Source organism: Oratosquilla oratoria, chromosome 22, assembly GCF_046742065.1.
Source record: "Oratosquilla oratoria isolate Oo_2021 chromosome 22, ASM4674206v1, whole genome shotgun sequence".
In the NCBI taxonomy this organism is placed as follows: domain Eukaryota; kingdom Metazoa; phylum Arthropoda; class Malacostraca; order Stomatopoda; family Squillidae; genus Oratosquilla; species Oratosquilla oratoria.
Genome location: NC_134798.1, coordinates 4778571 through 4792918, shown reverse-complemented (window position 1 = coordinate 4792918; position 14348 = coordinate 4778571). Strand labels below are relative to the sequence as shown.

At 41.3% G+C, this 14348-nt stretch overlaps 2 protein-coding genes across 4 annotated transcripts in view; one reads left to right on the top strand and one right to left on the bottom strand.

Moving 5' to 3' along the window:
• The window catches only part of MFS16 (major facilitator superfamily transporter 16), a 67181-nt gene that overhangs the window by 6244 nt on the left and 46589 nt on the right, over nucleotides 1-14348 (top strand). For all 3 annotated transcript variants that reach the window (XM_076205555.1, XM_076205553.1, XM_076205554.1), the window contains exons 2-4: nucleotides 9711-9868; nucleotides 10377-10455; nucleotides 13211-13346. In XM_076205555.1, coding sequence (XP_076061670.1) covers nucleotides 9711-9868; nucleotides 10377-10455; nucleotides 13211-13346 — 373 coding nt within the window. The remainder of the gene's footprint in view (nucleotides 1-9710; nucleotides 9869-10376; nucleotides 10456-13210; nucleotides 13347-14348) is intronic.
• On the bottom strand, nucleotides 4895-6798 carry LOC143037411 (uncharacterized). The gene is made up of 2 exons (XM_076205556.1): nucleotides 6401-6798; nucleotides 4895-6246 (listed from the first exon to the last, which is right to left on the bottom strand). The coding sequence occupies exons 1-2, from the start codon at nucleotides 6796-6798 to the stop codon at nucleotides 6003-6005; spliced, it is 642 nt and encodes a 213-aa protein (XP_076061671.1). The 3' UTR covers nucleotides 4895-6002.

The following is a 14348-nucleotide window of genomic DNA, read 5'->3' as shown; positions in this document are numbered from 1 at the left end:
GATTAGTTTTGGCAAATGTGAATTAATCTTGGACAAACTATAGAATTATGAAAAGTGTTGAATATCAATCAATCTGTTATCCCAGGCCTCTCTTAGGAGGCTCACAAGTATCTGGCAACAGCGACCAGACTAACCCACAAGTCACTTGAGGAAGAAATATTGTGTTGTAGTCTGGGTATAGCTAGGTTGGAACAGTGCAAGAGGTGTTTGGTGTCATCTGTGTGGTGATTGCATCTGGAGCAAAATGTTTCTGTAGTCAGGTGTATTCTGTGGTAGGCGCTCTAAATACAAGCATGCCAGTGTGGTTCTTGCTTTTCTTGGCAGGGAATTCTTTGTAGGGTTGATGTCTGGGTCTGGGGAGTTGGAGTAGGGACTTTATGGTTAGTCTTGAAGAACATGTTTTGAAATCCGAGAGATTTTGTGTTGGTGTATTATATGGTAGAAATGGTAAATGATTGAGTGGGATGCTGCTTTTTTCAGTTGGTTGTGTTTGTGTGATGTCATGAGTGAATAGGGATGAAGGCTTTTTGCATATGATGTTCTGTAGGAAGTATTTTTGGTTTTTGTTTGGAGATGTTCTATCAAGATGGTTTTGATGCATCCTGTTGTGATTCAAATGCTCTATATTGTAGTTTGTAAACTTTTCATGATTCATGGGAACCAAGCCATGGAATCATGATTGTGTGTGGTGCTTGAGAACTGTATGTCATGATAAGAGTTTCCTTATACTGTCCAAAGCCCTTGCTGAGTGATTTTAGTGTGTTTTCTTGAGTTTTTCTATCAGGTTTTTTATGTGCTGGTTGAAGTTCATGTAAGAATCAAGGGAGGCCTAGAATTTTTGTTTTGGCAATGGAAGTTTGGGTGTTTACTTTTACTATTAGATGTTTTTTTATCCCTGGTTGCCTGGAGTAAGCAGTGTTGCTAATAATTTCTGGGGTGAGATTTCCATTCTATTACAACCAAGCTGTTGTTCTAGGTTATCTAAGTAAACTTGTATGTTCTTGATTGCCGTTTTGTAGCTTTGCTGGGATATTATTGTGATGATATAATCTGGATCTTGTATTGGGGGATCACTTGGAGGACTTCATTGAACAGTCAGTCCCAGAAATTTGGTTTTGTGTTACTGTGCATTGTGTGCCACCTAAGAAGTTTGTTAGCCATATCTTGTCATTGTGGTGAACATATCTGATTTTCTTGATAGTATGGGTTGTAACCCCCACCATACTTCTTGAGATGAAGTGTTTAAGTAGTATAATGGGGGTTACAAGGATGGATAGTAAGAAATAAGATTAGGGATGAAAAACGAGCTGGCAAATAGGTTTGATCAAAGAATACTGGGATGGTGTGGGCATATGGAAAGAATGAGGGGAGAAAAACCAACAAAAAACTTGTGGAAGGCATAGGCTGATGAACTGAACTTCAGGGGAATACTGAGAATTGGGTGAAAAGGGCCTTGGGTACATGGGGAATGTCTGTTGATCAGGGAAGGGAGAGGAGAAGGGATAAGTGTGAGTGGTAGAGAATTGTTGTGAATGGATGATGAATTTGTGGCTTAAAGGGATTTCTTCTTGTCTCTGTAAATTCTTAAGTGGATGAAAAGGGATTGCCATGTAATGAAGCTTTGACTGTAAATTAATATCAATTATGGGAACTTGTTGTGGAGATGATCTACCTTGCTGCATTGGGAGATCTGAATTTTCTTGTTGCCCCTTCCATGATTTTGTTACAGAATTTACCTAGGTGTAATTTGTGAGAAGGGGAGCTATGCTCGTGGTGCCCGCCTTTGTATCCCACAGTGTCTAGTTTGCTCTTAAACTCATGAATGGTTTTTGCATACACTATTTCATTGTCCAGTTTGTTCCAAGTGTCTACCACTCTGGAAAACTGTTTTTCTTTAGATCTCTTCTATAGCTATGTTTTTTTATTTTCTTTCCATGTCCTCTTGTGCTTCTCTTGTCCCAGTTTAACAAGTCCTCTGAGTATTTCTGTGCCCTTCATGATTCTGTATATGGTCAGTAGGTCACCTCTCTCTTCTTTGCTCCAGAGTCGGTAATTCCAGTTTAGCCAATCTCTACACCCAAATCTTTTTCGGATCTCTCCTTCTTTATCTCCTTGGTTCCAATTTTGTATTGTCCTGATATTCTATTTTTGCTTTTTCCAAACTCCATTATGCTACACTTGTTAATATTGAAGTCCACTTCCGATTTCTTGCTCCAGTTCCATACCTTGTTCAAGTCTTCCTGCAGTGATTCGCAATCCTTTTCAGTTTTTACTTTCCTTAACAGTTTGGCATCGTATGCAAAGAAGCTCGTGTAATATTTCACATCATCATCCATGTCATTCACATAAATAGCAAACATTATTGGAGCCAATACATATCCTTGCGGTACTCCACTGATCACCTCTTTCCAACCTGAATATTTTTCTCTGAGCACTACTCTCATCTTTCTACCAATCAGGAAGTCCTCCATCCATTTTAGTAGGTTCCCTTGTATCCCTCCTATATGTTCCAGTTTTTTAAATAATTTTTTGTGTGGTACTTTGTCAAAAGCCCTTTGTAAGGCGTCAGATAACATTAATAATTACGATATTATTTACCTTGACTTTAGCAGAGCGTTCAATAAGGTGCCACACCAGAGACTACTAAATAAAATCAAAACCCATGGCATAGGAGGAAAAGTGTTAGAATGGATTAGAGCTTGGATTAGTAACAGAAAACAGCGGGTCACCATAAATGGAGTAAAATCTAGGTGGGGCAATGTTACTAGTGGGGTCCCCCAGGGCTCTGTTTTGGGTCCCTAGTTATTCATTGTGTACACAAACGACTTGGACGACGGAATAAATAGTGATGTCAGTAAGTTTGCGGACGACACTAAAATAGGACGCCTACTTAGGTCAGGAGACGACACAGAGATTCTGCAGGATGATCTTAACAAATTGTTCACATGGTTGGTGAAATGGCAAATGAACTTCAGTATCTCTAAGTGTAGCGTGTTAGACGTTGGACTACACAACCCCGAAAATAGATACAGCTTAGATAACAAACTTTTAAAGAAAACCGAGTGCAAGAGACTTGGGAGTTCTTGTGAGTCCGTACCTTAAAACCAGGAAACAGTACATTAGCACCAGGAATAAAGCTAACAGAGCATTAGCTTTCATTGGTAGGACGGTAATGAATAGAAGTGCAGAGGTAATTATTAAACTATCTAGCAATACCTAGACCCATCCTTGACTATGCAGTACAGTTTTGGTCTCCGTCCTACAGAATGGACATCAATTCACTAGAATCAGTACAGAGAAGAATGACCAAAATGATACATGAACTCAGAAATTTGCCATACGAAGAGAGGCTTAGGCACCTCATCTTACACTCTGGAAAGATGCAGAGTGCAGGGTGATCTAATAGAGGTGTTCAAGTGGATCAAAGGCTTTAAGAAGGGTGATGCAAACAAGGTCATCATATTAAAACAATAGGGCAGGACTCTCAGTAATGGTTATAAACTGGACAAATTTAGATTTAAAAAGTAAATAGGCAAGAAATTGTTTACTAGTAGGGTGGTCGACAAATGGAATAAACTTAGTAACCATGTAGTAAGCACTGAAACTATCAGTTGTTTTAAGAAATGGTTAGACAACTTTATGGATGGGGATGACAGGTGGTGATGGATAGGGAGCTGCCTAGTGTAGGCCTTATGGTCTCTTGCAGTCTCCTTCATTCTTATGTTCTTAAGTCCAGGAAGGCACAATCAGCCCATCCATTCCTTTCTTGCACAAAGTCTATTAATCTTTAGTAGAAACGTATTAAGATTGTGGTACATGATCCTCCTTGTCTGAACCCAAATTGTTTTGGGTTTATGATATTGTTGTCTTCCAGGTGTTTTACCCATCTATTCTTGATGATTTTCTCACAAATTTTGGCTATAGTGCTTGTTAGTGACACTGGCCTGTTGTTAGTTGGTTCCTCCTTGTTTCCTCCTTTATATATTGGTACAATGTTAGCATTTTCCAGTCTTTTGGTATTTTTCCTTCTTTAAGTGAGCAACTTGTGTTATGTATTTTGTCCGTTAGTTCTTCTTTGCATTCTTTTAGAATCCAATTTGCAGTTCCATCCAGGCCATGTGATTTCCTGATGTCAAGATTTGATAGATGTTCCATTATTTCTTTTTGTGTTATTGTTATCTCACTCATGGCGGGAGATTGCCTTTCATTTCCTTCGTCCCAGTATTGTGTTTTCTCTCTAGTGAAGACAGATTTGAGGTGATTACTCATGACTTCGGCCATTTCTAATTCTTCTGTGTATTCTATATTCCCTTGGCGTATTTCACCATTTCCTGTTGGTTTTTAAGATTACCATTCATGTATTGATAGAATAGCTAGGGGTTACTAGGCTAGATAGTAAGAAATGAGGAGGTGAGGAGAACAGGGGTGGAAAGGGAGCAGGGAGATTAGGTTGATGAAAAAGTATTAGGATGGTTTGGACATAAGGAAAAAATGAGTGAGGAAAGATTAGTAAAAGGTGTGGAAGGCAGAGGTGGAATGAGTGAATATGAGGGGGTGTTCTAGGATGAGATGGATGGGGTGAAAGGGGCATAACAAAAGAGAGGAATGTCTGTTGAGGAAGGGCAGGAGAGGACAGAAGATAGGGGTGAATGGAGAAGGGTTATATATAGATGATGCTGTGATGCATGAGGGGGAGTGGGTGGGGGATGGGGGGTGAGGAAGTATGTATGAGAAAAAATTTGACATAGCCCGAAGGGATTTCTCCCCATCTTCTTTTTTGTATGAGGGAACGGAGAGGGGGGGGTCACCGAATTTATGAAGTGGCCTTGCTGTGGATGTGCTGTGTCTTGCGACACTGCTTCTGACCCAGGACAGTGGACAGGATGCAGGGATGACCCATCATCCAGGAGGTGCCAAGATAAGAGGCAGGGTGGAGGGAGTGGAATATGTAGGGAATGGAATGGGTGGGAGTGGTTTCTATGCCTTTTTCTTTTTGGCTACCCCCAGTGTAAGGGGGAAAAAGCCTTTAGTATATGTACAGTATGTATCAAGTTGATATGAATCTCCTCACTATCCAAAAATTAAAATATGTTTGTTATTTTTGGAATAGCATTGTATTGCTTACTTAAATTGCTACTAGGCATTATATTCAGCTTAGGTGTAACCTCCCTCACTACCCAAAGGATTAACATAGAGATATTGATAAAGCAGTAGATAGATAGACTTTATTTGGCAATGAATCAATGTACATGAAGTGCAAATAATGACAAGAACATATAGTTCAGAATAATAAATGCAAATTGCCGAGGATAACACAAAAAGCATGTACGCTTATTTCCATTGTGGTCCTCATCAGGTAGGAGGTAGAGGAATATATTAGACAGTCTAGTATGTATACAAAGAGAAGCAAACAGCACCAGACCTATTTGTTTTTCTTGCTCAGATAATTTTGTTATGCATTGTACCATATATTATTAACTACCAGAGGTGGGCGCGCGAACCTTTTTTGGGGTTCCGAACCTGAATCTTCACCGATTTTGGGTTCCGAACCTCCGAATAGCGAACCAGATTTTCAAAATTTCGGTCCGAACATTTATTCCGAATCTTTAAAGAATAGCAAAACAAAACGGTAAAAACATTTAAAACAAAAATTCACAACACTTCAGTCTTCACTCTTCACAGATTCACTAACTTGTCGTCCCTCTTAACCAACTTCGTTTCCCTTCATGAAGGTCAGGTTTGCAAAGTTCAGATTGGTCAGAGAGGCTCGCTTTGGCCTCAAAATATCCGAGCCGAAGCTGAAGAGTCGTTCGGCTGAGGCAGACGAGGGCAGGGGAGTGTTATGCTTGATGAAACAGTTCACCCAGTGCTGCCTGTGCTCCTTGGGGAAGTTTGCCGGGGAGATCTTCATGATACTTGTGCCAAGAATGGCGCCCCAAGTGTCTACTTCCTTGCCGACCTCCTCCTCTAGGTTGGCCACCACCACAGGCTCCTCCTCGTCCTCAAGAAGGAAGGCAAACTCGTCGTGCTCGCTGGTGTGGCCTGGAGGTGAGCTGGCTGGAGGCAGAGGCCACATCCCCCTCCTTGGACCTGATTTGGGCCACAAGGTCCGACACCATCTTGTCCCTCACCAGGTTGTACAAGTCAGGATTTGTCCTGCATATGTACTTGACCATCTTTAGACGGAACCTGGGGTGGAAGGCAGTCGCAAGGAGCTTCTCCTGGTCCTCAAACATGTGTTGAAACCTGAAAAGATTAAGATACGAGTTGATTTAATTATTGATTAATGATAATTATTTTTTTTTTGTTTCAATTACTATAAAATATTATTTTATTATTTATATAATTATATTATATTATTATTATTATTATATTATTTTAAAATATTAAAAATATCTACCTTTCAGTGAAGCCCTTTTTGTCTCTGCCATGGTGCTCCTGTGTCCCCAGGAGGTAGGTGACGAGGGGCTTGGCTTGCTTGATGCTGTTGTCGTCCCTAAGCAGGTTCAAGTCCCTCTGGAGCACCATCAAGTTGGGAAGGAAGTTTCCCATGTAGGCATGCTGGTCTGACTGCATTTTGTCCAAAGCATTGGCAACTGGGGCCATAACTTTGATGTACTCGGCAATGACCTCGTTGTCCTCGTCAACAAAGGCGGGGATCAGGTTGGGGCGCATGCTGGTACAGAGATCATTGATCTTTTTACGTGTGTCCAGGTCCTGTAGCAGGCCAGAAAGCATCTTATAGCTGGAGTTCCACCTCGTCGCGCCAGGGACTTTTAAGTTTTTTGCCGATAGCATCCTTTATCTCGTTGGCTGCGACAGTTCGGCGGCCCTGGGCATTCCATAAAGACTGTGCCTTGGCAGCCGACCTTCTGAAGATATTCCTGCCACCATGGTTCCATTGTGGGACCTGAAAAAAGAATATTATTTAATATTTTATTACAATTCACAAATTAAAAAATAATGAATAATAATTTACATCTTTTTAGTTTTTACCAAAAGAACAATGAATTATTTAATATTTATAAATTATTAATTTATTAAATTTAGAAAAATGAAATTATTATACTCACTTTGGAAACAGCCTCAGACGCCAGGAGGTTCAGAGTATGTGCACCACACCTCTGGTGTTTGGGCAGGCTAACCTCGGCTTCGTCAGCCTGGTCCAGGGCCTCCTCCATAGATATGACCTGAGGCTCATCAGCCAGTTCTTTGTCAGGCTTGTCCTCGCAAGGTTGTATGACGACGTCCTCTTGTGCAAAGTTGACAAATGCACTTACATAGTTTGTGCCATTGTCTGTGGTCGTGCAGAGAATCTTGCTGCTGATGCTGAAGTCCTCATGCAGCTTGCTCAAGGACCTTGCCAAGTACTCGGCTGTCTGGCTCTCCTTCACCTCCTTCATGCCCAAGACTGCAGTCATCCTCTCCAGGGTGGCCTTGTCCAACCACGAGACTGTGGAGCCTATGAAGGCCCAGTTGTGGCTCGACCAGCTGTCGGCAGTGGTGGCCAGGTAGTCCTGCTTGGACATGATCTGGGTGAGCTCATTTTTGGCCCTGGCGCTCATATGCTTGATGTCGTCGCCAAGCTTTTTCCTGGACGGCAGCTTGAACTGAGGGTTCAGGTAGTTGAGGAAGACCCTGAGCACCTCTGACTCTGTTGTTATGGTGGGCAGCATGTCGCGGATAATCCACTGAAACATAAAAAAGATGTGTGAGTATTTGAAGTTAAATTTTTGTTATAAATTATTTTTATTTATTAAAGTTGATTAATTTATTAAATTATTTTCATACTAAAACAGTAGAACTTTTAAAAGTAAAACTTGCCTCATAAAACAGGTCAAGGGCCTTCTGCTGGTCAAACCTCTCGGCCATAGCCTCCTCAATACAGTCCTGCCTGAGACTTTTGGCATCCCAACCACCACCAGAAGCAGAGCAGCCACGTTTGCTGCTGCCATCTAAGGCTGCTTTTAAGGCAGGACTATCTAAAGGGTGTTTGGTGGCATAATGCTTCTTTAAGTTGCTGTTGGTGTCATTTTGAAGCTTCAGCCTTGCAGTGCAATTTTTCTTGGCGCAGAGGGCAAACCCGGCGTCCCTGCCGACACCACACTTGAAGAAGGGCTTGAGAATGTCCCAGTCTCTGTAGAGGTCCCTTTCCCTCCTGGAACCGTGACCTCCCTCGGCTTGCTCGGCCTCGGTGTCAGCAATGTCCATGTCCTCGGCTTGACTTGTGCCAGGCATCAGCTCCGGACTCGAAAACTCTGGCAGTTAGATATCGCTGGCATCAGATTCACTCTCAGCGAGGCCGCTTGGGTTCGTGGACCTTGGTGTGTCAGACTGAGCACTTGGGTTTCTCGACCTCGGTTTGGATGTCACGTACTTATCCATTGTCAGCGGTGAGTGTGATGTGAGTAGAGTAGTGTAGCCTCCTTGAGTGTCCTCTCCAGAGTGTTGTCACTGCAATGGTTGAAGAATGTCTGACTATTGTAGCACTGTTTAACTAAATCGTAACTTACGGGACGCGGTGACAAGAAAGTCTGCTGACTGTGCAGATTTGTAAATGCTAAACAAGCACTCTGATTGGCTGCTGCAGTCACCGGCGCATGCGCGGTGGCTGCGCGTCACTAACAAGCGTTCTGATTGGCTGGCAGCCAGCTGCGGTCACAACATGACGAGTCTATGTGGTATAGATAAAGCAACGAGATAAACACCACGAGTATATTTCTAAGTTCAAAGAAGGGCAGTCCAGGCAGTACTACTAGTCTTTGTTTCGCATTACTACACACAGTCACACAGGCTTGCATATCGAGCACATTTCGAGCAGTGGTCATTTGAGAAACACACACACACACACACTTACACGCCCATACTGAAATAGAAGTAGAGAGAAGCGATAAAGTAAAACACAATGCTAATGGTCAAAGGCATCTCTAGTTGTTACAGAAACATAGGCGTCACCACATCTGTATGCCACGGAAAAGTTGAAAACCAATGTTTGGTCATCTTCGTTTTTTCTAATTTTTCCCGGGATACGGAGGTTCGGATTCACGAAAAAAAGACGTTCCGAACCCGGAAGTCCAAATCTTTTTTGACGTCGGTCCGAATCCAAACCTCCAAACCCAAATCCAGGATTTTGCCAGTCTGAACAAATCCGTGGATAAAGGTTCACAAACATTTGTTCGGAACACCCACCTCTGTTAACTACTATTATGTTGCACATAAATACATGCCATACCAGTGTACCAATTTGTATATTTTACCAGGGTGCATCAATAGTCCAGTAAAATATAGAAATGAGTTTGGTATATGTTTGTGCAGTATAAGTAGTTAGTAATATATTGTTAGACATAGCCTGAGGAGATTTATCCCAGCCTTCTCTTTTTCTGCATGAGGGGAGAGAGGGGGGGAGGTCACAGATTAAGTGAAGTGGCCTTGCTGTAGATGTGCTGTCTTGCTGCATTGCCTCTGACCCAGAGCAGTGGGCAGCATACAGGGATGAACTGTCATCCATGAGGAGCTAAGATGAGAGGGAGCAAAGGGTAGTGGATGGAGCTAGGTATATGCCTTTTGACTTGGCTACCCCCCTGGTAAGGAGGAAAAAGGCTTTGATATATAGATAGATATTTTATAATTAAAGAGCATGCCAAAATGAGACCGGATGTGGAATAATGAATATACAAATGTATATATATATTTTTTCCATTTTATTACAGCTATGCAGTATGGATTTGGATAATCACATTTTTAGCATATTGTGCTTACCACCTGTCAAGGAAGCCCATCTCTGTAGTCAAGACTGTATTGCATGAAAACTGCACTGATCTTAATCATCACAATAATGACTCTCACTGGTGTCAGTGGAAACCATTTGGTAAGTGGTTGTGATATTATATTTGTATGTGTAAAGATCAGTAAATCTGTGTTGTTCCAGATCTCTTTTGCAGACCTATGACTCACGGGTAGCTGGCAACAGCCATTGGAACAGGTTGGCCCATGAGTCGCTTGTGGAAGGGATCTTGGGTTGTCTGTAAGGCAAAAGCAGGACAGTGTAATACAAGATATTCATTGTCATCAATGGGGTGATTGCATCTGCTGCAATTTGCCTCAGTGGCTAGGCCTACCATGTTGGTGTTGTTTTAAAAGTTTCATCTGAGAGGTTTGTGGGAGGGCCTAAGGACAGTTACCAGTCATGTTGGGCTATGGGGTTTCAGTGAGTGAAACTTGAGGGCAACAGTTATTATTAATATAGCACAACTACCCTAGATTTCAAGAAATGTACACAAATTTGCTTCTACACATTATGGCAAAGTACTCTTAACACTTCTCCCAAAGCAGGATAGAATAATCTTTTATTAATCTCATATTGTATTTTACTACAGATCAGGAGAATTACTCAACACTTCTTGGAGGCTTGGACTCCTCCTTCCTCTTTGCCTATGCAGGTGGAATGTTCATCAGGTGTGTAGCAGCACTTAATTTACATGTCTAATATATTTTATAAGTAAAGATAGGAAGGACAGTGAAAGATTTTGGAAGAGTGGCGTGGGTATATGTTTTGACTCTGGTATTTGAATGTACAGTATGTATCTATTCATGTATATTTTGTGGGGCAGAAGACCATTGGCAAATAAGATGTTTAAATGAGATGGATTAATCTTTTATTGACAGCTTGATAAAAGTATTTAAAGGCAGCCAGATATATGCCTATTTAATTAATCTAATTGTTGTTGGGAACCATGCTGAGGGAGCATAAGCAAGCATAGATTGTCATTAGTTCCTTTCTGCTGACCAAAACCCATTCTTGCTAGTGATCTTGGTGTATTTTTCTTGTTGATTTTTCACTGTCAGGCCTTTGATGTGTGTGCTGAATGTCATGCACAGACCTGGGTACATTCCTCGATTTTGGGTAGTGCGTTAGCGTTCCTACATTCCTGAAATTGTGTTCCTCAAATGTTTTTGCTCAGTGCATTCCTGCATTAGCACTCCTAAACTATTAAAGCATCCCTCAAAAAAATAAAAAATAAATGCATTCCTCAAAAACGATACTGCACACATCAAAAGAACTATTCCACAACTCAAAAATAAAACAAAATACAAGGTAATAATACATCAAAGCTTCATGCATTCAAATATATGTATATTTCAGACAACTAGACAAGTTACAACATTTAGAATTTTTTTAAAGAATTAAAATAACTGCTACTCCACTTCCAAGGAGGTGCATGTTCCCCCTCACAAACACCAGCTGTTGAAAGTTAATGTTGTTCAGGCTGGACCTTTTTGCCTGCAAAATGTTTCCCGCTGAGCCAAACAGCCACTCCACAGCAGCTGAGCTAGGAAGAGATTGTATTTTTTAAAGAGGTCCAGCCAAGCATCCCTGTAGTGGGTGGGGAAGAGGCCCAGGCTGAGTGGGATGCTTATCATCACTCTTCCACTGGTCCAGGTCTTGGTGACCGTTTCTTCCACCTCCTCCCACAGCCTCACCTACAGCACTGCGGCAGTGGGGAGGAGGTGGAACTGGTCCATCTCCTCCTGCCTCTCCTCAAGTTCGTTGGTTAGATGGGTTCACACAGTGAGTGATCTATATGTATTGCCATAATGGTGCACAAAACATTTGTTAGTATTAGCAGCTGACCAATGAGAGAGCTTCCTGTCTAAATGTAAACATCTAAAGGTTAGGTTGTCTTTGCCGCTGACCAATAGGAGGGCCTCCCACTTGAATGTAAATGACAGAATGTTGCCGCATAGTGAATGTCATCTTTGTTGTTTCCATTGAAAAAATTAAAAAAAAAAAAAATTTCTTAATGCTCAAATGTAGGAATGCTTTAAAAATTTGGGCAGTGTGTTCCTCTTACTTGCGTCCCTTTGAAAAACTTTGCATTCTTGCATTCCTAAAAAGGCAGTGCATACGTACGCAGGAACGCAATTGCCCACCTCTTGTCATGTAAGTATCAAAAGTGAGGCCCAGGAATTTTAGATTCTTTTTTTAATGAAAGGGTTTTATGTAGTATTACACTACTGATATTATAGGTAGTAAAATTGTCAGCATATCTGGTATTATGTATTTATATTAGTATGGGTGTGAAGGTTTACTTTGAATTAATCATGTTGTAAGTGGTAAACTTGTTTATGAGATGACAACTATTACACTCAAACCTCATTTTTCCTGATCAATTGGTGCAGCTACCTCTCCGGATAATGAAAAATTCCGGATATTGAAAATGTTTTTATTTTAGTCCAAAATACAAAGTTATAAACCCAAATTCGCCCTTCAACTAACCTTAACGCATAGTGGAACATAACACATTGGTTTGAGGTTGAAATAAGTGTTCTTTACTCCGTGCCGATTGTGGAAATGCCACAACCAGCCATCACTTCCTTTAAAGTCCTTTAAATCCATTTTCTGCGCAAATGTCCTGGCAGCCACAAGAATTTCCATACCTCAAATGTTCATACCAACTGACCTTTGCTGAACGTACCATTTGAACACTGCTGCATCTAATTCTGCCTCTTTTCCAAGTCGAGTGTATTTTCTAGGCACTTCTTTACCACTTTTTGCCGCTGATGCGTCCACACAAAACTTAGAATAGTAATTCAGTAACTTTGCCTTGGATTTTCTAATATTCGTCACACACATTTCTTACACTTGCTCCTTCCTCAAGTTTCTTGATTAAGTCCAATTTTTGCCGCACTGTTAGAGCAACTCGCTTTCGTTTCACGACTTTATTAGACATGATGACACAGGTGTATTCGTAGTACCAATAGTAGTGTACTGTAAATAGGTGTTGTATGGCCTTCACCACACGACTAGCATCGTTTATATACCCCGCCACATGCCATCTGGTGTTTACATTTCAAACTACTGTAACTCGGTATCATTTGCCTCGCGTACATGGCGGGTTTTCAGGCAGCTAAATATTATATTTGAAAATAATATTTAGCTGCCCAGCTGCTTCAAAACATCCGGATAAACTGAAATCTGGATATGTGAAGGCCGGATAAACGAGGTTTGAGTGTATTTCTTTTGAGGCAGTGATTAAGATGTGTGAACCAGTACTCTCAAGTCCTGGCAGCATTGTATTCCTGGGTTAAGAATAACATTTTATTTAAAGTTTCAAGATTAGGCTTTCATGTTCTTGTCTATATAGTGATAAATTTTGACATTTTTCTTGCCAATATCTATGTTATACAATTATCTTTCCATCCACAATAGTGGTATTATTGCAGAACGTGTCAACTTGAGTCTCTTCTTGTCTTGTGGAATGATCTTGTCGGGTGTGTTCATCGCCTTATTTGGCATTGGCCATGCACTTAAAATCCACAATTACTGGTACTATGTAGTTGTTCAGGTGAGCATCCATACCATTAATGCATCAATGTAGTTTTTCTTTCTTTTTTATATCCTTCATGCCATGCTTGAAACTGAAATAGCAGAAATTTGTATAGTAGTGGAACCAAGATAATTTGTAAAATAGAATGATAGATATGAATGGTATTTCTTGAATACATGTTTGCCTCAATTTGATGCTCACTTTCAGCCTACTGTCCCTCTCTCCCCTTGTACATCTCATCACCTTACTTTTGCCCTCATTTATCCACAGCTTACTTCTTTCATACACCTTCTCAAACTCTGTCACTAACTTCCTCAATCCCTCCTCTGATCCTGCTACAAGCGCAGTGTCGTCAGCAAACAGCTGGCTCACCTCCCACTTTTCTCCATTTTCTTTAACCTCTTCACTCCAGGGCACATCACACGTCTGGCAGCATTAGGCGCCCAACGTGCGATGTTGCGTCATAATCGCATTATAAAAAATAAAGTCAGTGCTCAATCGTTCGTTCTCTTTCACCCATGTATTTTGATAACCATAGAAAATTGATGCAGCCAGTTTAGAGAGAATGGAGATTACGTAGGTATGACTACAATAAATATAATCAAGATGCCGACATCGGCATCATCGAGTACCCACTTGCTCCTCATGCCCCATATGTAGGCGTCACCGTATGGAAGTGGTTAATCATCTCCAACTCCTGACCCACAACCCTTGCATTCACCTCTTGCACCACCCCATCCATGTAAAGATTGAACAGGCAGGGCGACATAACACACCCCTGACGAAGTCCCACCTTTACCGCAAACCATTCACTCTCTCCATTTCTAATCCTAACGCAAGCTCTACTACTCTCATAAAAACTCTTAACTGCTCTTAACAGCTTTCCTCCTATCCCATATATCTGCAGTACCTCCCACAGTGCCTTCCTGTCCATCCTGAGTCTAGGTATGATAAAAATTCGAGAATAGAAGGTGGGACCTAATGAGCATTGCTCATTTCCTGTATACTACAGTTAGGTAA